At 40.7% G+C, this 24,410-nt stretch overlaps 1 protein-coding gene across 2 annotated transcripts in view; it reads left to right on the forward strand.

Annotated features, from left to right (window-relative positions):
- The window catches only part of LOC122996686 (AT-rich interactive domain-containing protein 3B-like), a 54,431-nt gene that overhangs the window by 4,431 nt on the left and 25,590 nt on the right, over window positions 1-24,410 (forward strand). For both annotated transcript variants that reach the window (XM_044372314.1, XM_044372400.1), the window contains exons 3-4: window positions 23,219-23,293; window positions 23,932-24,004. In XM_044372314.1, the coding sequence (XP_044228249.1) occupies window positions 23,219-23,293; window positions 23,932-24,004 (148 nt within the window). The remainder of the gene's footprint in view (window positions 1-23,218; window positions 23,294-23,931; window positions 24,005-24,410) is intronic.

A 24,410-nucleotide genomic window follows, 5' to 3' on the forward strand; every position in this document is an offset into this window, starting at 1 on the left:
AGTACCGTGTGTACGTTTAATGGCTGTGGCCATTCTGACAGAGGTACCGCCATGCTGTTGAGCCACAGCGGACCATATTTAAAGAGTTTGGCTCCTGATTTTGCGTAAAGAGCGCACAGAGAAGCAAACAAGAGCATAATGTTTTCTAATTCAGCAAGACTGAGCAACAAATAGTGATAATTCTTAAGATCAGTTATAAACCTGAAACAATGGACGGGCTATGTGTAACATACCGTAGATATAACAACAAACAGTCGGCGTATATTCCTGTAGTAACAATGTAATGTCAAGATGTATGTAATTTTCCTCACGCAGCAACAGCATTCGACTGACAACCATTTCATTAGTCCATCTTGAAGTCCTGTACTCCTCAATGTTTTGAGTGTACACCAGTGGTAAGGGCCTACACAGGTCAGATGGGGGATGACGGACACTGGTAGCCAGTGTTTTCGTGTCAATGATGTATGTGTGGTGACCTCAGCCCTGTCCTAAACAGCAGAGTAAATAATTGTCAAACAAGGGGATGGACAAAGGCGCGTGTGGAGAGAGGGCTGGGGCGGGCAGCCGGCCAGCCTCAGCACTTTGGCCTCCACCGCAGTGGGACAGAGGCTGCATGACCCCTGTAATCCACCACCCCACCCCTCCTGCTCACACACACACACACACACACACACACACACGTCCATAGACCCCTCCGCTCCTTGCGATAATCCCTGTGTGATTAATAGACTTTTAATCATGCCTGCAGAACACAGATTGTGTCTCATGTCCGACTGTATCGGTGGTGACACTGCTTCGCTTGGATTGGCTGGACGTTGTAACTGAGGGATGTTCTGTGTGGTATGCTACAGGTGGTGTGTGAATGCAGTGGTTTTTTGTTAACATGCTGTTTGTTCCTGTACAACTTTGCTTTTTGACAATTGAGACAAAATGGAGGCAGTGAACAGAGCATGTCTTGATTTGCATTGCTGTGGTCACAGAGGTAGAATGATGACAAAGCTACCAGAAACTGACGTGAGTCTATTTCTTACAGTTTGGCATAATTTGTCCATATTTTAATTTTAATTTGTAACTTGAGTTCTTCTTCATGATTCTGTGTAATGATATCCCACAATTCAATGAAGAAAAATGACTTTACATAGCACAATTTGGTTCTCTCTCTCATTGGGTCACATAAATCAGCAAGTATAATTACATAAATTAACTCTCACCTAAGACAAGTGGTTAAGCTTTACCAATAATGGAGCATAAAATTAACTGTGATAGACTGTCAGTCATCTAGTAAATTCAGATTTCACATTTGCATGATAATGTATTTACCAGACTCAATGGCAGGACCTTCAAACTGATTAGATTTGTAGTTTGTCATTTGAGTAAATCAGACGATTTTGATCTGGAGATGCCGCAAAAGCAGGAAAAGCTGGAAAACGTTAAGTAAATCAGTGCAACAGCAGTACTCTCATTTGCCTTGGAAAAACATGAAGGGAAAACCAGCCTACAGCTTAGATGAGGGAAAAGTTACTGCCAACAAGGGCAACAAGACCACATCACAGTGGTCCAAATCTCCCCAGAGTAACTGGACCTCTGTAACTGCTAAGCCCTGCCATCATTTTGCCACCCTTGAGCTCTGCTCTGCTGTTGAGGCGCTGAAGCCTGTCTGTTGAGCCAGCGCTGTTGCATAATTTAGCTGTCGCCCCAGCAACACATCAGCCAGGAAGTGGGGAACTGCACGGCTGCAGCGCAGAGATCGATAAGGATTGTGTGTGAGCTTTTAGAGGTAGGAATGTTTGGCCTTGTTCATTTATGATAAATGAGGAGGACATTGTATTTAACAGATGGACTCAAGTTTTCATTTTGACGGTGGAATGTGGAACAAATATTCCCTAGTGCATCAGTCCAGCGCTGCATTGTTGTTGGGAAGGCCACTGGATGTATGACAAACATACTCCAGTATCACCATGGCTCTTTCTGGTGTTGCGGTGGGAGCTTGGAGGCGTCATTGCCTGTTGTGCAGGCTGTGTATGCCAACTTGGCCCGGTTTGTGCTCTCTGAAATGCTATGTTGGTGTCTCAACATGCCACAACTGTCAGTGGGTTTTAAATGGTGTACTTAGTCTTATTCTGTTTACTGGACTTCCTGTTATGCTGATGTAATAAGGCTGGAATTACAGTCTTGACCCCTGCTTGTACAAACCGCCTGCAAGTGGAGGTCATTGAGATGAGAAATAATAAGGAAAGCTGAGGTCCATTAAAACATTTTGCAGTGCTTGTTCAGAACAAAAAGCGTGACTGTAATATGTGAGACCTGTATTATATTTGTCATGCTCAAACTGTTGAGCTACACAGGGAATTGAAAGTCCATTCGCTTCTACTGTGAACACACTGCATATCCATCTATCTGTTTTTATGCACATTTTCAATTTGCACATAAAAAAACCCCTCAGTGCCATAAATTCACAACAAGGTTTTTATGTTTGGCTGAGGTGGTTAATTTGCATTTTGTTTTGCCTATTTTATGGAAATTTGATTAAAGTTTGAGCTATATTTGGATGGAAACTTGACTACAACATACATTGTCTCACATGTTTTGGCGCAACAAGAATCTACAAATGTAACAGTAAAGGACTGATTCAAATTGGTATCTGTTCAATAAGTCATTATATAAACATTATATATAGTATAATATTGTGTAGCGCAGTGTGAGTTCTTTAATTTCTTTTTCAAGCTACTTTTGTGTAGCGGTTCTGTTAATTCTACATTTGAGGTTTTCCGAGCACCATGAACACCAACATTTAACACTTTGATCTGCTGTAATCAAATGAGAGGAACGTCTTGAAGATCATCACAGCCGGGCTTCCTTCACCTTATGTGTCAATGGATATATAATTTTAATTTACATACACTATAAATAGATTCCCAAATCTTATTGTTACATATATTTTTCATTTGAATATGTTAATTCTCTTTTCCATTTTTCTTCTTAATGCCTTTTTGTAAATTTGAATTTATAGTTCCTCGCCAGGGTCTTTGTCTTGTGAATGACTTCATGACTACAAAATTATATTACTAATGGCATTTGTGATGAATAAGCTGGACACTAAATGGTTAACCTAATTTCCAGATTTGCCTCCTTAGCTACAGCACTGATCCTAATACAGATTAGGCTGGGTGAAGATGTCTGATTTTAGCTTTAATTTTAAGTCACAGGGGTGATATTTCTCCCAACATTTTAGCCGACCCACCATTTCTTTCTCTCTTCCTTTTTTGCTGTCAGACACATGTTCAAATAGAGCAACGTCACAATGAATATGATGTGTTCTAGTGAGGTTTACTAAAACGAATGAAAAGATTGTGTTGCTTACTGTATATTTCAAATTATTCAGGTTTTAGCCTCAAGCACTGCCCTCAGTCTAACATGAGAGGAAGAAGAAGTAGTGCTGCCTTCAGCTGCAATGGTAGAGATTTTGAAATTTTAACGGGCTGTTAATATGTCACTTTATTAAGTTTTTAATATTTTTTAGGTGAGAAAGTAACCATTTAGATCAGTGAGTGATAATTCTGTGAAAATGTTGGTGGTTTCTTTGATGCAGGTGGTTAAATTTTACATAGTGCACCTTTAGTGAGAAATTAAAGCACTTCTTGTTATTTTACTTTTGTTAGTACATGTTTTCTTATCAGGTGCTAAACTCTCAAAACAGTCGGTGGTAGTCGAGCATTTTTAACAGACTGAGGTGAGGTTTGGCGTTTACACATTCATGTATATGGCACGTTGCTTTGGGATTTTTTTTGTTTATGTTTGTAGTTCAATGCTGTGTGAACCTTGTTTTGCCTCATTAACAGCAGACTTTGGCTGGATGAAGGCAGCCGGGCTTTTAGCTCTGGATTGCCTTTTTAATGGCATCTTTCTGATGGATGCTGCTCCATGCTTAATGTAGCCTGATTGTTATGGCTACAGTTGAATTTGTGTCAGGATGGAAACAAATACAAGCCTACAACTGCACGATTAGTGATGCGTAATTCTATTTTGCACTCCCAGTTTCCAGTAGAGTTGGTGAATAGGCAAGATTGGAACATTAAATAATTAAATTTAATCTTGCTTGTATTTAAAAATAGTCACAAGAGGTCAAAAGTGAACTTGTTATTACAGTATTTATCCAAATAGCACAACCCTTGAGCTCCTAATGGCATTTGCCAAATTATGATACATTTATTTGAAAATGCACATCTTTTGGTTACTTTTGGCCTCCCACTAAGCTGATGACATTTTTTGGCTGCGACTAAAGATTAATCTTTTAAAAAATGCTCTGTATTTTTGAAAAGATGAAGATGCATTTCAAATATTGGCTAGACTTATCTCCAATACCACATATTAGTTTGGACAGGGGAAAACAGAGTGTTTTTGGTGTTGATTTGATTCATGTATTCACGTGTAATGCTTCTTGCTCAAGTGACCTGAGATTTTAACAAATTTCTATGATTTTTGGTGTATCAGTGTGGATGGCAAACATCTATAACTAACTGAAAATGTCAGTGTGAGTATTAAAGTTTTCACATGTGAATGTCAGTTTTAGATTTATATGAATTAGTGTGTCAGGTGTAATCTTACTGGCAAAGACCATGCTTCATTTTGTGCTGACTTGCTCTTAACAGTTAAGTGTGGAAGATTCCCCCTGGCCAGAAATAGAGGTATTGAATTTAGTAGGGAGATGAAGGGGGAGGACGAGGGGGGAGGAGATGCTGTGGAAGGAGAAGAAGGGTTAGTGGTCTGGTTCAACACACTAAACTGCCCCACCCAGAGGAAACATTCCAGACGGAATTAAAGAGTTAACTCTTCAAACAGTGAACATTCCCACCGGGGGCTCCCAACAAGAGACAGGGGGTTTGATGGGGGTGGGTGGGTGCATGTCCGTGTTGTAGTCGGGCCCCTGATTAGTGATCTTTCAATTCATTTCACTCAGTGTCGCAGGGGCTGTAAAAGAAAAAAGCCAAAGGGCCTGAATGGGAGGAGCTGGATGGGAGGTCCCGCTGGTGCAGGCAGAGACACTTTTTTTATTTGTCTGAGTGCCAAAGGGCACATCTGCTGCTGGCAGACAGGAGGACGCTTCTCATGGTGTGTCCAGTCCCTTCAGCTCCGCCACACCATGGCCCGGTCAAACACAGCAGTAACTGGCAGTGTCAAGTCTTGTCATCCTTGACGTCATGATTCTTTTGTGCACGCACAAGACTGCTGGGTTTAGCATGTGCCAGGTTATTCATTCATCGATTTATCAACTTACAACTCTCCACTGTTAACATGGACACAAAGACAGACATCTTAAATGCAAAATACTTGAACCAAACTTTTATTAGACTGAGCTCTGTGGTCCCATGATTTGAAAATATTTAGCAACCCCTGGTCATTTGTTACATATCTAATATGTTGTATATCAAATTGAAATTTTCTTTGCTCCTATTCATTGTTTTATTATTAGTATTATTATTACTACAGATGGCAATTGTAATTCTGTGGTAGATTTTAATTGGACTTTCCCTTGTTCCTCATGTCTATACCTCCTTTGGAGAAATGGAAAATGCAGCCGTTGCTACATTGAAATGCTTATTTCCTTTGTGGTTGTATTGTCTATATGCTCTAGTGCTTTGCATTGTGGAGATATTTGTGTATAGTTGTGCCCCCTTAAAGAAACGAAAAATGTGTTTATGAGAGGAATAAGTATATTGTGCTCCTCTCAGAAGGCCCATTTAATTTTGTTTTCCACGTATACCTGTTTAGAGCACAAGGTCTTCTTGCCTTTGTATGTGAAGTGTCTGCTTTACAGCTGCCTTACAGTGTTTGCTCCTGCAACATCATGCAAATGACTTTTTGGATGACCCCTCATGCGCATCGTCACTGAGGGCCACACTGCTCTCCATTTAATTGAATTGAAAGGCAAAAAGTTCTCACATTTAAATGCAAATCGTGCATGTCCATTAGTTGTCACACTTTTTTTTTCCCGAATCGACCCTGGAGGATTGACTTCCTTGCTTCTAATGGAAACTGAGCTACTGATGCCTGCTGTAATTTGATCAGTCAGTAGTGAAACCACAAGCCCCCCTCCCCACACCATTGCTGATTCCATTCGTCCTTTACAGCCACTCCCACTCAGCATATCTCAACACCTGCTCTTTAATGAAGGCAAACAGAGAAAGGGGAATAGCCAAATGAAACAAAGACATCCACCAACGCCTTTGGCAGCTGCAGGGAAGTAGAACCAAGGTCATATGACACTGTTGAGCAAAGTCTCCTTGAGTTTTATATAGGCTGACTTCATATAGTGATATATACGGTGCACATGTATATAGACTACTGTTCACACTGTGTTGCAGTGACCCTTGGCACAATATGTGAGGTCCTGTTGTTCTTGTACCATATATGGTCTCTTATACTGTATACTGCGTATTTAACTCGTCGGTCTGTACTACTGCTCACATGAATAATTCTCAAGCATGAAGCCCTGCCAGGTTAAATATATTTCTTAGAGGTATAACTATCCTCTTACATTATTTACCACACAAATATTTTACAACCTTACAATCATTAGCTATTCTAATATAGTCTATCATATATTAATATATCCCTTCTAAAAAAAACACACAAGTTTGAACCATTCGAATATCTACTTTTGTGAGACATAACTGCTTGTATAGGTATATTTAATTCAACATAAACGTGTCTTTAAAAAGATCTACATACCTACATATTACAAAATAAACAAATAAAATAACGTACTATACTGTAAAACTTCATTTAAAGACCTTAGACCTCTTTCACTCACAAGGCAGACAGCCACGGTAGTGCTGCTTTTTTTCACAATCGAATATTAATTTTCACAATTGAATCATCTTTTTTTCCTCTTGTGGGATGCTGACGAGTGAGGCTGTGCCATCCTGAATGAAGCACTATTAGCATATCAGGTGCTTTCTTTTAATTTGGTTGAATGGGTTTGTTGTATTACCTCCAGAAGAGCCCACTGTTGTTCGACAGAGTTAACAGATAACTTTGGCTTGGGAAATATCTGACACTGCATAGCAAAACCATTTCCATACTACTGACGTTGAGTTCTCTTTTGGCACAAGTGCTGTTGTTCACAATACGTCACCCAAGGTAGAGCACCGTGAAGTTATTCGTCCAATAAGCATATCATATATCGTGGATCTGGTAGTCAATGAGATTATGTGAATTTTAGAAACAGAAGTAAGAGGATATTAAATACCACAATCTCTATGATTCTCCTGAAAAGTAGATTGTGGACGCCTTCAAGATCGATCACGATCAGAATGATCAGATGGCCCACCTCTACTCTTTAGCACATAGAATAATACTCTGTGCCACAGACACAGTTTTGTTGGTCATGAGGTTTGATTCACCGATTACATGTGAAGTGACTTCACTAAAATAATAATTTACAACGGTCGGTGTGTTGTAATGTTGCTCAGTGTAAATAAAGTCATACTGCAGTAGTGTGGTATTCATTTTTAGCACTCCGGAGTAATTTAATGATGCCTTTGATGGAAGTGAGTAAATTTTAGCTGTATAGCGTCTTGGAATAGATTGGAGAAAGCAGACAGACCTGAGGTTTACAATTAGCAAAGTAATCAGGCTGCATCTGCTTTAGGGCAGGGAGGAAGGGGAGATGTAGCCTATTTCCTAAATTTCATTGTGGCCAGAGATCCACTACCTGAAATGCTAGGACACAAGACAAGTCTTTTCACAACATTTTGTGGACTTAATCAAAGAAACGGTGTCGTAATGGAGTGCAAGGGAGCGACTTCAGCAGCTGTTTTACCCAGAGCACAACTCTATAATGCTGATACAGATCAATTAAAAATTCCCTGATCTGCCCAAGCCTGGGTTTCTGGTCCCAGCTTTGCTCCTTGTATAAAGGACCAGCCAGTGAGGAGGCTTGGAGGCAAAGAGTGAGAGTTACGAGAGTTGTCTATTGTTTGTGGTTTTCTTAGCTGTCTTGTGCCACTACTTTGGCTGAGCTCCAGGCTGGTGTCAGGGGCCTGTAGGTGCTAACTGGGCCACTGTGTCAAGGCCCTTGGGTAAACACAGCAGCTGACGGGGACCTGGCACAAAGCCATGCAGAGGAGAAGGAAGTAAAAGTGGAGGAGGCTTTCCTTTCACTGTAGCCCGCCTGCTTTTCAGCTTGCACACTCATTGCGCTGCTTGCCAAAAACCCATGTAGTTTATAGTAGCATGTGGCCACGCTGTTTGTCTGCCAAATCTTCAAACACAAGCTGAGCGTAATCATGTGCTTGTAAGAGGGCGCTACCATCAGAGGAGGAAGGAAGAAAAAAAAAGAAAAGCTCCTGGCTGCTGCCCAGGAAATGTCACATTACACTAAAAGCAATGTGTTCACAGATCAGTTTCAAACATTTACACTCTACACTCAAGGCTGTACGTCATCCAAAGCTGCTCCCTTTTTGGATCACAATTATCACTAGAAACCACCAACAAGCAGTGTGTCTGTCAAAGCTACTGGCCAGTAATCCTAAATGTTGTGCCAGTGTACACACAGCTTCATATAGGAAGAAAACAAGCTTATTCCCACTAGCATGAGCAAAGTCCTGTTTGTAACATAGTGATTCATTTACACAGTTTATTGTGCAGCAGATGTATGTTGACTTATTAGAGTTTTATTTTCTTTGGGATAAAATCACTTTTGCAGATGAAATGCTCAGAATTGTGCTTATCAAGCATTTCTTAAATGTGTTGATGTATCTACAATAATGTACATAAAGTAATTGAATAAAACAAGCCAAAGAAATGGACAGATAATCACATCATATAAGGGGTGTAATGAAAAATCAAACTTTGATTCAACAGGGCATGCTGCTGTCATGATATAATGCACAGAAAAGAAATACCTGGGAATCTGCACTGCATCTCCATTATCAGTTTATTTATTCAGCTTTATAGAAGTGAGGTATTTCAGACTATGCAATAAAAAAGTAAAATGTTTGACCCTTTTCGATTAATGTATTGGTGTCATCAGCACACACATTGTTGGATGTATTGAATTAAAAGTTGTGTATTGAATCATTGAATTATTTCAGATGACAAAAAACCTGCATCAGGTTTGTGACTTGTAGCTGATCTGGTTAATAGACAATCACTCTGTGAATAGTACTATGGACCATGTCAACTGCAGTCGATAATTTCAAAAGCCATGTTAGTAAATGATTAAAGAGTGGCACAGAAAATTGAATTATTAACAGCGGGGGCTACAGTGAATGTAGGTTATTATAGAACTGTATGTTGTAGCTTGAGGAGGTCTGCAGTGTAGAATTTTTCCATTGTTCTTAATTATTTGACAACAGAAATGTAGTTGGGATTATGCCATTGTTAATGTGCAGGTGAGTGCAGCTCTCCATGTCTGAAATTTACATAAAGTGCATCGGATTACAAGCCTCTTTTCGAACAAACATCAGCATATTAATGAGGAACATGGTTCAATAATGTTAGTGGTAGATTTGGGATGCCCCAACCCCCAGCAGAGCCAGCCTTGATTAGCCAGCCATCTGGTCAAACAAAGGCATCTCAGGTTTTCCTGCCCTAAATAAATGTGATTAGAAAACCTGAGGAAGCCCTGTGCTTTCAGCACAGACAGGATGTGTGGTCAGGCTATTTATTTTTTTAAAAGCAGCAAGTACAAAATGATTGATAGCACAACATTGGAACACTTTTGGTAGTGTTGATCACACATATTTTGGAATCACACTTAAAGTAATGTGCACTTTACATTAGTGACAAAAATGTCAGAGCAAATTAGTTCACCAGCTAGAGGATTGTGCTTTATGGAGTTAGCAGGGTTAAAAAAACATTATTTACAGTGGTTAAAGCTATGCACCATAGGAGCTGAATTAAATTTGTACTAGCTTGAGTGAATGTGAACTACTGTATGTACTGTGCAAATATCTGCTCAATTGTTAATCTGTCTTTGGAAACACTGTACGTCTTTGTAGGGCTGGGCGATGGTTTTCACAATAAAATCTTCAACAATACTGTGATAAATTTATGAGATTTATTTCCAATAGTTATTTTTGAGTTTGTTTTCCTCTGCCTACAAAAAACACTTCACAAACAGCCCAGCGTACAGCAGAGAAACAAGCACATGTGGTTGACGCATGTTTCCAGCCCCTCCCACTCACAGCAACTCAGAATGACCACCTGTGTGGAGTAGCCTACTCAGAAGAAAATGAGCAGCTGCCAGAGCAAAACCGAATGCAGTGTTAACCACAGAATTAGATTTTAATTATGGTGGTAGCGTGGCTGAGGACACCGGGGAGAGTGAGTGATAACACCAAGCCTGTGGCTGGCATGCTAATCTGCTAGCTCACATCAACAATGGTTGGCAAACCTCAACAAACTTTTCTGAGGGCAGGACTGCATCCCAGTTTACCTAACGAGGTTAGTTACTTGTCAAGCCTGAGACAGTCGACAGATTAGTCTTTCTTGCAAGAAACCTGTAGTGAAGATGCCAAAAATGTGCAACATAATCATCCTTAACATTGATAAAGTTTTTATTTTATTATATTTTATTTTATCAACGTTCATTAGTAAACTACCTCTAAAATGTTTGAGAGATGTTTGAAACAAGGTATTTGATGTGATGGGAATCATAGCAGTTGTTTACATATTTATTATTTTATTTAATCATTCAGTGTTTAATGTAAAGCCATGTTGGTTCTGTTGAATGTTTCTCACCTATTCAGTCTGATAATAAATGATTGTATGTTATAAACCATAATTAACCTTCTGGTTTCTATACGGTTCTGTCCTAAAGAGAATATTCTTCAAACTGTAAATTGAGCATTATTATTATTATTATTATTATTGTTATTGTTATTATCATTATTATTATTATTAAATATATATTGTGATAATTAGGGACATCGATCAATATAGTGTGATAAGATTTTTGACCGGCCCTCATCTATGCTTTTATTGGTTTGACTATTCTCAATATGTGCTTTTTTTCTGCGGTTGTAATAGAGTCTATTTGCTCTTTTATCTATACCATATTGCCTGCTGCTGCTGCAGTAACCCAATTTCCCCATGAGAATCATTCATCTAATCTGATCGTATGTGCTACATTTCTGTGATGTCTGCTTATGGACTGAACTGCAGCATAGAGCATAAAGCAAACGTGTAAGTGGGTCTGGTATTTATTTTTTAGGATAGTACTTTTATTTCTGATATCCAGATTGGCAAAATACACAGATTCTCTTAAGTTCCTACTCTAATTCACTTTTTCTCATCAGCACAGCAGTGAACAAAACATTTAGCTCGCAGCTTCTTATTTTTAGACAGAGCTGACAGTCGTTATCGCTGGTTACAATGATGCTTCCACCGGTGGATTATATCAGCTATTGCTTATTAAAGTTAATTGTTTGAGTAACTTGTTGAGAGGCCAAAATTAAACTGGGATATTGTTGGTTTATATGCTCTCTGACAGCCAGTGTCTGTACTTGCTAAAGATTATTTTACACTCCACTCTGTAACATCAATGTACAGCGGACTGTGTTTCTGTAGTTCCAACAACTCCAACAGAGTGATACGTCTTCTCCAATAAAAGTATCCAGATCACATCAAGTCAACTTTATGAGTCACATTCTCCCAGTAAAACTTCAATTATATTGATAATTTAAGGGACTAGATAAGTAATATCCAGTACTAGAGCATATGTTATTATATAGTTAACTATTCAGGGTTGGTTTGCAATAGTAGAATGCTTTGTGTGGTTTGTCTGATGCAACAATGAGTGGAGTTAGCTGATTAGCTAGTAGAGCCGGCAGCTGATGTAATGCAAGCATTATTTATCCATATATTCATGTTACACAATAAAATTACATTGCAGGTCACATACAAGTACAGTGTTGGGTTACACAAACTGGATTCTCAGTTTTTTTTCAAACCAGTCAAAAAGTTTCGTTGTAAAGGACCAATGCAAAAAGTAGTGCCAAGGCCCTACCACACAGCATGCCTAACATTTTATTCGGTGAACTTGATAGTTGCTGGTCTAAATACAGTTACACATTGACAGCATAACTTCCACAGCAATGACAGTGAAATGTCTTAAGCTTGGTTTTCTTATATTTTGGTTCAGTAATCTCCATACTAACAATGAGTTTTGTATGGTATGTTTGTTCTTTCAAGTTTTTTGGTGTCTTTGCTGTCTTTTGAGTGTCCAGTAGAGATGTAGTGGCTTGTCAGACCCTGGAGATGAGCTCCAGATGCGTGACGGGTTGCACCATCCCAGATCGGGTCCCTGGGGGGTACTGGCCTGTCAGAGGTGGAATGCCCCTGCACACTTAACGCTAGCTGAGAGGAAACAGATACCTCTGGCTCTGAACAGGGAAATCGCTCCCTATCGATTAGACTCTACAGAAAGCTGTGAATTGCGCTTATGGTTTGAACATTTGATACTGCGGATTCAGAGAGATAGTCATAACACTAACTTCTCTGATGGAGGAAACCCTCATAATAACAGGACTGGTTTTATCTCCCCCCCCCCTCCCCAATACCTCTCTGCCCCACCACCATACACCAGACAAAGAAGTCATTTACCCATCTGACTGCAGGCGTTGTGACCTCTGTCATTTCATATGTAATTAGATGTGATGTGTCCTAATAGCAGTCAAGGTTTTTTGTTGATTGTGAATGTATCAAGTTCCCGGCGCTGTCACTATAATGAGAATGTATATAAAGGCCTATCAGGTCTGTGTGATGTCTCCAGCTGCCATTAGCACGGGGGTGAAGTGGATGCTTGCTCTTTGAAAGATATGAGATATGCAAGGTATTTTAACCAAGGCTTTTAACCCAGAAGAAACCCTCATAGCTGCTTCAACCTGAATGCAGCAGAATAGCTTGTTTCTTACAAGGGCCTTAAAAATTTGGGGGTTTTTTTGTACAGATTTTTTATTGTTATTTTGATTCTGTGAGAATCTGAATATGTTTTTCTGAAATAATAAATACTTTGCATATTGGAATTTACTTAATATCTGTCACTGTACACTTCACACAGCAAAACTAATAGCTTCAAATCAAATTATCCGCGATGGGGCACCGAGGGGGCCCCGTGCAAGTCTGTGCATAGTTCAGTTGGAAAATCCAGTCTCTGAGGTCTAGTTTCTTGTGGGCCTGAAAGACCGCTGGAAAGGGTTAACTTATAGAGTACTGTATGTGGTGGCACAGATGTGATTCACTAAAATGTTTGCTCTGCCTGTGAAAGGGTCTTTGAACCAATGAGTGTGAACTTCTGGCCACACCAGCCTATAAACGTTGCATTTGTGTGAGGCAACGAAAGGGGCCAGCTAGTGTAATGGGGGATGGGGCCTCTGCTTGTGGAATGTGGTGTCTTGGTGAAAGGGCTGGAGCTGTATGCAGTCAGTTTATTTGGCAAACCAGACTTTCTAGTCACCAACAGACATGTTTACCCAGGGACAAAATATGCAGATCCTCCCCTTTCTTTCAGACATAGGTCTTTCTTGTTGGTTAAGCTGCCAGTATACTCCGTCAGAACTGTTTGTCGGATGGTTGAATAGCCTCCTCCCCACACACCTTTCAGACTTTGGAATTGGGGTGCTGTGTTCAACAATTTTCGGTAACTTTAAGAAACCAAAAAAAACTGACAATCCAACGTTCACACCCACTTCACACAGTGATTGGCCAGCTGTGCGTAGGTGAGAAAGGAGCCAGGGTTTGAACTAGTCTTTCAAGCTCTCTGTTTTTCATTCTTTACACAACTATTTGTCACTTTTCACGTCTAAAACACTATGAATTCCTTCCAGGAGAGACAGTGAAAATGTGCACCTTTAACCCCCATATTTAAACAATATCTCATCCCCCACTCTCTTTGAAGGCCGGCTTTTCAGTCTGAGTGGCCGTTCAGAAAAGCTATAAACACTTGATTTCTGATGTGGTTGGACAACATTGACTACAAACCTTCCTTACAGTGTCCTCTCGCTCTTTCTCTGGGTCTGAAAATGGACGAGGTGAAAAAGTGGACTGATCAGTGTATAATTTAGTTTTTTTTCTCTGTGAGTGTCTGTCTGCCTATTTTCATTTTGTCTCTCTATCTTTGTCTCCCTCCCTCTATTTTTCCCGTTTCTCTTTTTCAGCTTTGTAATTGGAGTGATTAATGGAGGGAGGGGTGGTCTTGCCTGGAGGCCTGTTTTTCAGTGGCCTGTTTAGAGGTGCAGCATTGCTGAGGCCAGGGCAGGTAGAAACACGTTCTGCCCCTGGACGTTTAGCCCCTTGTCCCCGCCACTTTGTCTGTTCCCCAAAAAGCCAGAAATCCCCTCCAGCTACAAACATGACCGGACATTCAAAGGCAGGCATGCCCCTGGGTTCTGTTTTCTGCTGCCGGCCCGCTCTCATGTGATATGTGACCTTTTTTATGCTCTATAATAATTCTTAATGAGAGCAAAGAATCAGCAGTGGATCTGTTTGTAACTAGGAACTCTACCATATGTTCCCGAGTGGCAGCGAGATTTACTTCCCTCTCGTCGCACATGGAATCACGATTAGCCAGAGCCTTTGTTGGCGGTAGCGTATGGCAAGCTCACCATGAGATCCTTTACAGTATTTAGCAGATAAAGGACACCATCCGCTCAGCCTAACGCCCCCGCCCCTCAACCCCCGCCCCTCACCCCTCACCCCCTCCCCATGGCAAAAGGCACTATAAATGATTCCCGGAGTCCCGCAGAGGGATCAGGGCTGCAATTATTTGATTTGGATTAGAAATCGCTGCCCCCTACAATGCTCGTTTTTACAGGCATGCTGAGAGGAAGCAGATTCGCTTTCTTTGAGAGCATGAAGGCGGCTTCACAGATGGACTTAAACTGAAGGCAGCAAGGCTCTCATTCCTCAGTAGATGAAGAAACAGGCTTACTGTATATGCAATCTGCTTCAATCACATATCCACTTCTCTTCACAAATTCCTGTACAAAGAAAATGCCAAACAGTTTTTATCTTTATCTAGTAGTTGTAATACCTTTTTCATTCAATTGTACAAATTAAGCAGTAGTTTAACTACTAAGCAAGTGTGAAGCCTCTTTTCTGGCTACTCTCCATTTATCACTGTTGTTGGCTGTGATCCAGATTTCTGTCGGAGGCCTTGATTAAATTACTGCCGCTGTGTCTGTTTAAAAGATTTCCCTCGCTGAACTGTTTTGACAGGCAGCAATTTGGCTAAAAAAGATTAGCCCGGGAATGAGATGTTAAGAGTACCTGTGGGATGAGAGGGGCTCTCTTGTTATTGTGAGGTCCTGTTACTGGTGTACAGGAATGTTGGTGAATTTCGCTAAAGTCACCCTCTCTTCTGTCTCTATTCCGGTAGAGCTCGCACCGAGAGCACTGCGTCATTTCGTTACTCTTGATTTACTGCCTCGGCTTGCTAAAGGGATGTTGCTTGTATGTGCATGTAATTTGTTTTCAGTGAGGATAGGTGTGGCTGTTTACACCTCTTTTTTTGTAAACCGCAATTTGATGAGGGTTTTTCCATGTGTTAGGTGGCGTTCAGACCGACTTAAGCTCTGCATGGAAAAAAATGCAGCATTGAGCGTTAACGCAGCCGGGTGACCGTCACAAGGGTCTCCGGGCAAAACAACACTGGATCGTCCGGCAAAAAAGTTTAACCTGACTCAATTTTTGCTGCAACGCAATGTGATCTGGCAAGACGCTGCATTGGCCAGTCATATACATGCAAGCGCACATTCCCGGTGGATTACTGCCGTTCACATTGCGATCGTCACGATGAAATATAAAATAGTTCTGGTGTCCATGTGGGAGTTGCCATCTACAGCAAGCCATGGGTAGTCAGCTGTAGAAGAAGAAAGCGGGGAAAAGCTGAACGCAACAGTCATAGATAAAACTTATACAGTGGCCATATGTCACCACTTTACAGCATGTGTGTTTTTCTACTTGCTTTTTTCGTCTGCTCGTCTTTATAATACATTATCTAGTTAGTGGTGTTTTTAAAAGGAGTGTTAATGGGTCCAACGCCTGTTCACCAAAGCTGGGCAGTGTCCGACCCACATCCAACCTGGGTCAAGAGGATTGTTGTGAGGGAGGGTCGGCTGATGCTGGTCGACCCTCATCACTGTGTCAGTCTGAACTGGGTAAAAGTTAGGGTGTTCAGTTGTAAGTTAAGGGGTTAGGTCACTCTGGGAGCTGTGATCCTGCCCTCATCTCAGTTTCCCTGGCGTGGCGGTAGATGACTGAGGATGATGAGTATTGACGTGTGCTGTGAGATTGCGTCCGGAGGGGGCTGGGGACTTCCCTGTGTTTGCACATCCAGGGCTATTGATTTTGGCCTCCTGTTCAATGACTGTGGCCCTGGGGATTTGGTCTGCAGCGTGTAGCTGTGTATTGTGGGACACAGAGCCGTGACAGTAGCTCGGAGTGGGAAGTCAGGAGATAGGGGATTGGCTCAGGGCTAAAAGGACTTTGATATGGCAGAGACACGTGCCTCTCTTCATTAGGCCTTGTTTAGTCCGCAGGATCACACTGGCAGGCTGCTAAATAACAACTGTTCTCTGGCCCACTCTTGCCAACATGTCACTTATGTCATCTAACCTGTTATCTATAGTATGAAAAAGAACTATTTCACATAGGTTCAGTGCTGTCTATACAGTATGCAATTGTGGAAATTAGCTTGATCTAGTTTTCCCCCTACTTTTATTATTTTGAGATAATTCCCAAAGCGAGTCAAACACCATGAATATTTCCATCACCCAATAGCTGCTATTTGAGCCCACCCAACCTCCTACTGGAAGAGTGAAGGCAAATCACATGATGCTTTTATTAAGGACAAGCCTCTTCATCTAATAACAGCTCCACTATCAAATTGGAGAAGTGCTGTCAACATCCTGAGCAATCAATGCCATCCATCCCCCACTCCCCAAGCAGCAGCCATTAACCCTTTTTGTTCCGGCATGCCTGGCCTCACTAAAATGGTGGCTCTACTCCAGACATCTTTCTATAATGGCTGCGTAGAATTACCCCCAAGCTATGCATTGACATTCAAGTAGGAGTGTGTTGTGAGGTTTGTGTGATGCAGATGGTGGGATATGCAAAGAATGTCAACTTGTTGTAGACTATCCACTGTAATGTGTGACAATAATGTCACATGATTGCACAGTCCAAACGCATAGATTTCACAACTGGTGCAGTCAAAATTGAGTGGTCTAGGAAAAGGGACTCACAGGGAGACAAAAAAATGAGCCAAATCTTCCCCATGTCAAAAATGGACAATAATAGTTTGTGTAATGTTATCAGCACTGGAATAACAGTGGAGATTAACCCATTTTTACAATCTGTACAGGGTAATACCAAATGGAATTACGTGGTAACCACCTGGGCCATCTGCATGAAACCTTTTCCATAAAAATCACTTTTTTAGGCACAGGAGCACTGTTTGCATATTAATGTGTGGACAGCCCCCCCCAGCTCCCCCACCCCACTTGGCGATAGCCAGCTACAGCTCACTTCTCATCTCATCTACCTTATTCTTATCCCTGATTTGGCCCTGCGCCAGTCAGTCACGTATGGTCATAATGTGATTAGGCCACCCACAGCCTGGCCAATAAACCTGCTAACAGCATGAGAGAGACAGAAAGGAAACATGGGCCGCTTAAACATATGAGGGCTTCAGTTCATCCCACATCCAACACACACACACTGCAATGTATGTGCACAGACACACACACGCACGTTTAATGTGTTTATTTGAATATTATAATTTAATTTGACCTAATTGAAATTGTAGTTTGCATATATACTCTCAGGTGTTTGGCTTTAGGACTGCCTAAAATGTAAAAAAAAAAAAAAAAAAAAAACTGGCAACAAAGGCACACACAAGATGCATACATACACACATAGTATTATATTCGAAACAATTACGCAGTATATCAGGCAAGTCAAGCCTTGTACGTCTCTGTCATGAACGTAGTAGGGTGTGGGAATTTCTTTTTTTAAAGAAGTTATTTCAGGGTGGAGCACTGGATGTGATGAAGGGGCTGAGGTGACTGATCATAAGGAGTGGTCCCAAAACATCAGTATCCACTCTAACTTGACAAAAAGCAACATAGTGTTAACATTCCTCAGCTGACCAAAGTCCCAATTCAAGAGCCAACATGTCTATTCACGGTTAAGGGCTTCCATGTTTCAATTACTGTTCTTTTTTTGAACCAGCTAGAGAAGCAGACATGGTTTCTTAGATGCAAATAATGTAAATTGCCCTGTTTTTGTTGTTTTTTTTTTTTTTAAAAAAAGGGGTTAGTCTATTCTTAAAGTAGTTTGGTTTTATCTTAACTGTCATCTGTCCTTTTCATCATAGCAGCTGCACAGCCTCAGCTTGCTCTCCACATACTACACAGCAGTTGAAGAGGGACAAACTGTCAATTCTTGTTCAATGCAAAAGAGCTCTCCATGTTTCAGTTAAAGTGATGCTACAATAGTCTGTTGGGGCAAACACAGGTGGATATGTTGTTTTGTTTAAGTTGCCATTATGTGGGTGGGAAATTGCAACAGATGAATGCTGGGATACTAATCTGTCCCGGTATGAGACCTTTTTCTAGGTTGTGCTCTAGTCAAACAATCAAAAAAGCATTTAATTCAGAGGAACCAACATAAGTGTAACATTTGACTTTATGATTTTTTTCTTTCTACACATGGATATCAGCCTAGTAGGAATGATTTCTGTTTGTGGGACAGTAACGATCTGAAATCAACTGAATTGAATGAAATATTACTTTTGTCCGTATCTCCCACCTCTATGTACAAACACCATTTATAAAAAAATAAAGAAAAAGTATTATCTCCAGTTACTTTGGCCCTCATTAACTGCACAATTAAAAAGGACGTCAAAATGACTGTTCTACATGGTCAGTGAGAGGAAAGATTCAGAATCAGTGGCAGTTTCACTCTTGTGAAAATGAGAAAGTAATGATCCAGTTTTCTTTAGCCAAATCTTGTCTATTACAGGCATCTCAGAAAATGTAGTAGAAGCAGAGGAGGGAGAAGAGCAGGAAGCTACAGCCTGACACTGACTGGACAGTGGTGTTCTGTCATTTTAGACCTTTGTTCTCAGTTGATGTTTGGACCACCTTGACCTCTGCGCTCCCATGACACAGAGTGTCCCTCAGGGAGGCACGAGTGTGTTGGTGTGCATGTGGTTTGTGTGCAAACACATTTGTGTTCCCCTAACAAATCCAAGGCCAGTAACCCAGCAGCTACTGTCTGCTCTTTTGTAGTTACATCTGATACTATGAGCTGGGAGCTCCTTCTCGTTTTGGAAGCCTCAAGTTTTTTTTCCTTTGGATAAGAGCATCTGTTAAATGACTAGACTGTAAATGACATATCACTAAACAGAGTTCAACTATCAGTGTACTCTGTATCTACGTACACACACAGTAGATGAAGCAATTTGGGTTATACTGTTAAAAAAAAGTCTTATGAATGATATTTGTTATAATAATAATACACGTTTGTACGACGTGTTAAAAAAAAAAAAAAGCAGGGCCTCATATTGAGGGGGAGATGCAGTAATTAGGAAATGGGGATGATGGTGTATCTTTTCACACAGTCTCTCCTGGAAGGCATTCATAGTGTTGCACTAAACACAAAAAGTGACACAAATAGTTGTGTAAAGAATGAAAAAAGAGCCTGAGAGAGCAATTCAGAACCTGCTTACTTTCTCACCACTGCAATCACTGAGTGAAGTAGATGTGAATGTCTGTTTCGGAAAGTTACTGAAATGGTTGGACACCAGCGCCCATTATTTTGACTTTAGAAAGGTGTAGGGAGCATTCCGAAGCCATTTGACCATCCGACAAGCAGTTGATGGAGTATACTGGTGCTTCAACAGAGTACTGTAACTCACTAAATAACAGAATAATGGTGTTTCCCATATAGCTTTATGGCTCCCCATTTGGTTATTGCCTGTGAGATTACACAGTGTCGACTTCTAGGCAATTGAATAGGAAACATTCTGCGTGTATAAAAGGTGCTGAATGCAATTTTTATGCCTCTGCGCCGCCGACATCCGTGGCCAGAGGCATTATGTTTCCTGGTTGTCTGTATGTCCATCCGTACATCTGTCCGTCCGTCCCATTCTGGTGAACAAGATATCTCAGGATCTACTTGAGGGAATTTCTTCAAATTTGGCACAAACGTCCACTTGGACTCAAGAATGAACTGATTAGATTTTGGTGGTCAAAGGTCACTGTGATCTCACAAAACACGTCTTTGACCATAATTCAAGAATTCATACGCTAATCAAGACAAAGTTTCACACAAATGACTAATAGGATAAAATGATGAAGTGATGATGTTTTATATCCAAAAGGTCAAAGGTCAACTTCACTGTGACATCATAATGTTCTGCAAAACATTTTTCTGGCTGTTATTCAACTCCATAACTCAGGAACAGAAGAGGAGATTGTGACCATACTTCACATTTGGTCTGATACTGAAATGGTGACATTAATCTTGGTGTCCACCTTGAAGCTGTGGTGATTGTATAGATCTTCTGTGCTGCTGGGTTGTCATCTATTGGATTATTTTAGAATTTGTAGCTTCTTTGCAGTGATATCATATCTGAAGCATTGTCTATGGTCTATCAGAATCAGCTTTATTGGCCAAGCAGGTGAACACATACAAGGAATTTGATTCTGTCTTTATTCTGTTTCTCTCAATGAACTTACACACTAATAGACATACAGCAGAACAAGAACAACAAAGCTGAGGCAAGGGAAAGGAAATGAATAACAAGCTAGAAAACAACAAAAGGAATAGTTTTCTAGGGAGTTGACGAGGGAAGTTTTTGCTTACCACTGTAGCTGAGAAAACAATCTTGCAATGAATGGGTGAAGAGCCAGGGCTGAAATACTGAAGAGGTAATGAGCTGATTGAAGGCAGGTTTTGGATGAGCTGAGTCACTTTGTTCATAGAACAGCAACCCAAATCACATCATGGTCACTGTATGAGGAAGCAGGACAGGGGGCCTCCTGTTCCTCTGGTAGTCCACCACAAGCTCATTGGTTTTGCTGATATTGAGCTTCAGGTGACTATCGTTACACCATGTGACGAAGCTCTCTATCAGTCCTCTCTAAAAATAGTCTTTAAGTGAAGACAGCATGTTTCTCACTGGAAATTACTCACTGGAATCAAACATGTCAATATAATGATAACTTAATTTCGCCAAAAAGTACACTTTATATCTTTTTATTAATTTCCATCAAAGTCTTCACTACAAATATTATATAGGTAAGTCTAGACAGACACGGATGTAAACCACAACTTGACTGGTTGGAGGAGGCATACAACCACAAGGCGGTATTTCTAGTTTTTCATACAAGGGCAAGCATGTGAGATTATATGCTGCAGTCTGAATTATCTTCTGTTATAATTGTTTATAATGGTTAAAGGTTAACAGAAGTGGTCAAACTGTGTGCAAAGGTCTGTAAGTCCTTCAAATGTACTATACATTTACCTTCACATGATGATCTTGCTGTAATCTCTGTCACATACTGTAGATAATGTTGACCGCAACATGAACTGTGATTTTGATAAGCACTGCTTAGCTGTATTTTTAGACTAATTTCAACACATGGTATCAGTATATGGCCAATATGATAAAATGATGATCAGAAAAGAAAAACTCATGGTTTTATTCTATTTTGGCTGTAATTTTGAAATGAACTTGAAATACTAGTTTTTAATACTGGAAATGAAGTATTTTGGAACTGAAGTTTTCATGCTAGTTTTAGTAGATAAATAAACCCTTTTCCCATTTATCAATGTTGTTAAAGTTAATTTCCAAACTTAACTTATAAAGATTAGTATTTTGAGGACCTTTTAATTTTTCCTGTGTAAGTGAGGATGTTGCCTGTTCTAAATAGCAGATAAGTCTAATCTGAAACAAACCATTTAGTGTGTTTGCTGGTTAATGGCTGATGAGTATTTGTTTAGGGAGCATGAATGTTGACAACCGTTATACGTACAGAGAGTGAGAGGGTGAAAATGACTTGCTCTCAGGGGCCTTGACAACCTTTGCCCTCCTGGCTCTCGTTTCAGGCTCCGTAATTGCCACTGACCAATGGGCTCCCGGTTGAAACTAGACCCTGAGCTGGAGCTATTAACGTCCCCCTCCAAACGGATCTTGTTTTGATTCCTGATGCTTTTATAGGTTTTGTCTTTAGGAGACATTCCTGGTCGGCACATACCGTGCACCCCTTTCTGCCCCTATTTTCCTTCCTTCCCGTCTTGTGGGGCCATTGCCCCCCTCCCTGCACTCACAAACATACACACAGCCATGATCAGCCTCTGCAGAGAGTGTGTGTGTGCAGAGTGTGTGTGAGTGTGTGTGAGAGAGAGAGAGAGAGTAAGGGCTACTGACCAGCCCACCCTCCCCTGGCCCCTCCTGATAGCCAGCTACACTCCATGAACTTGGCCACCCGTCACAGCTGCGTTAAGATTGAAGGATGGGGGGCCCTTGTATCCAGCTGGGTCGGAAGACACGGGTGGGGGCAGGGCAGGCCCAGATGCAGATGGTTTAGGTCAAATGGAGATGTTTGAGGATGAAGGGGGAGGGGGACACAGGAGCTCAGGGGCACAATAACTCCAGAGGTTACTCCTCCAACCTCTGGAAAAATGCATTCTTGGAGTTTGAGTATATATTAGTTTTCACGTGTTTGTGTTGCAGAATGCTGGCAGTTGTGGTAACTAGTCCAGAGTTTACCTGTTTTCTTTAGCCCGTTATGAACTTTTTGACCTGCAGTCAGTGTCAACCTAATGAGGTCTTTGTAGGTAAAAATCAAATAAACACATTTTAGAAAAAATGTTACATTACAGATTTGCACCTACTTTAGTGTTTGACACGGACAACATCCCTGATTCGATTTCAGCTGAGGAACTTTGTTTTATGTCATACTCCTCTGTCTCTCTCTCTACCCATGTTTCTTGTCCATATCTCTACTGTCACCATCAAATAAAAGCAAAATGTCTCATAAATAATCTTTAAAAAAATACATCATACTATTACATACATATTACTATTACTGTTTATGGTATTCTTACTACTACAGTCTGGATCCTCCTCTGTGTACATGTTTATAACCACTTTTTTTTAGTTTACTGAGCTTATCTGTGTTCCCTCTCTTGTCTGTTGCAGAATGGAAGTGCAGGCTGGGCGGATGAGGCTGACAGTAGCAGAGGAAGAGGAGAGGCTTCCAGAGACTTCGCTAAAGTGAGCATTTTAGAGATTGTGATCAGTCATCAACTCTCACTTTTGCACCAATTATATCATAACATTAATTCAGTGTAATTGTATTTTCAACATATAGAGCTATAAATACATTTCTAAGGGCCCTGAAATTCCAAGCCGGCTTCAAAGAACTATCACTGACAAAGACTCATGTTACCTCACCTCTTCTGTTAAAAGTTGCACTTCACAAAGATATAGTTAGTCAGTAGCTTGTGTTTTTACTCCAGAAAACATTGCAGAAGAACAAAACAAAGTACCAAACCCTTTTAACATCACTGTGAATCTGATTAAACAGTACACACTGAAAATATGTCTGATAAAAATGTTTCCCTGGCACAGTAAAGTTTGTCATTGTCAGCTTAGTGTTGGAAGGATAGAGATGAAACATAAAGAAAAACTCCAAAATCAGCACAGTTCACTATGCTGAACAGGCAGACAGTTCTTCCAGTGACTATTTAACATGCCTAATGGGCCAAACGACTAGAGCTTACACTATTAGATTCTCAGCATAAACTACGCATTGTGGTCGGCCACATGAAGCCATGAACCCATGGCGCCTGGTGGTCAACTGACAGCTTGGTGCGTAATGGCCCTTATAAGCTTCTGTTTTCTTCTTTTAGTTGTACGAGTTGGACAATGACCCCAAAAGGAAGGAGTTTTTGGATGACCTCTTCACCTTCATGCAGAAAAGAGGTAAATGTTCTTTCCAGAAATCTACTGTATATTAAACAGCAACTGCTTCCTCATTATGTTCCTGCCACCTTCACTAGCGCTCTCATAGATGCACTAGCATAGACTTTCTTTTACATATGTCAGATCCAGCAGGTTTGGCATACACTTAAAAACCGGTGGTTCAGTTGGGGTTTAGGTAAGATTTAAATGGAACCTCAAACTATGTGAGGGTATTTTCTCTACAAATGTGTTTCCCCTGGTGGTTTCCTGAAGAACTCATGTTTTGCGGAGTTTTGTGGAAATTTGTGTCTATGTTAAGGGATACCTCAATGAAAGTAATGCTGTCAGGCTGTAGGTCCTTTAGACAACTCGATATACATGTATATTCTATATTCAAAGCTACAACCGTAATGTTGGTCATTTCCAT

The sequence above is a fragment of the Thunnus albacares genome, chromosome 1, assembly GCF_914725855.1.
Source record: "Thunnus albacares chromosome 1, fThuAlb1.1, whole genome shotgun sequence".
In the NCBI taxonomy this organism is placed as follows: domain Eukaryota; kingdom Metazoa; phylum Chordata; class Actinopteri; order Scombriformes; family Scombridae; genus Thunnus; species Thunnus albacares.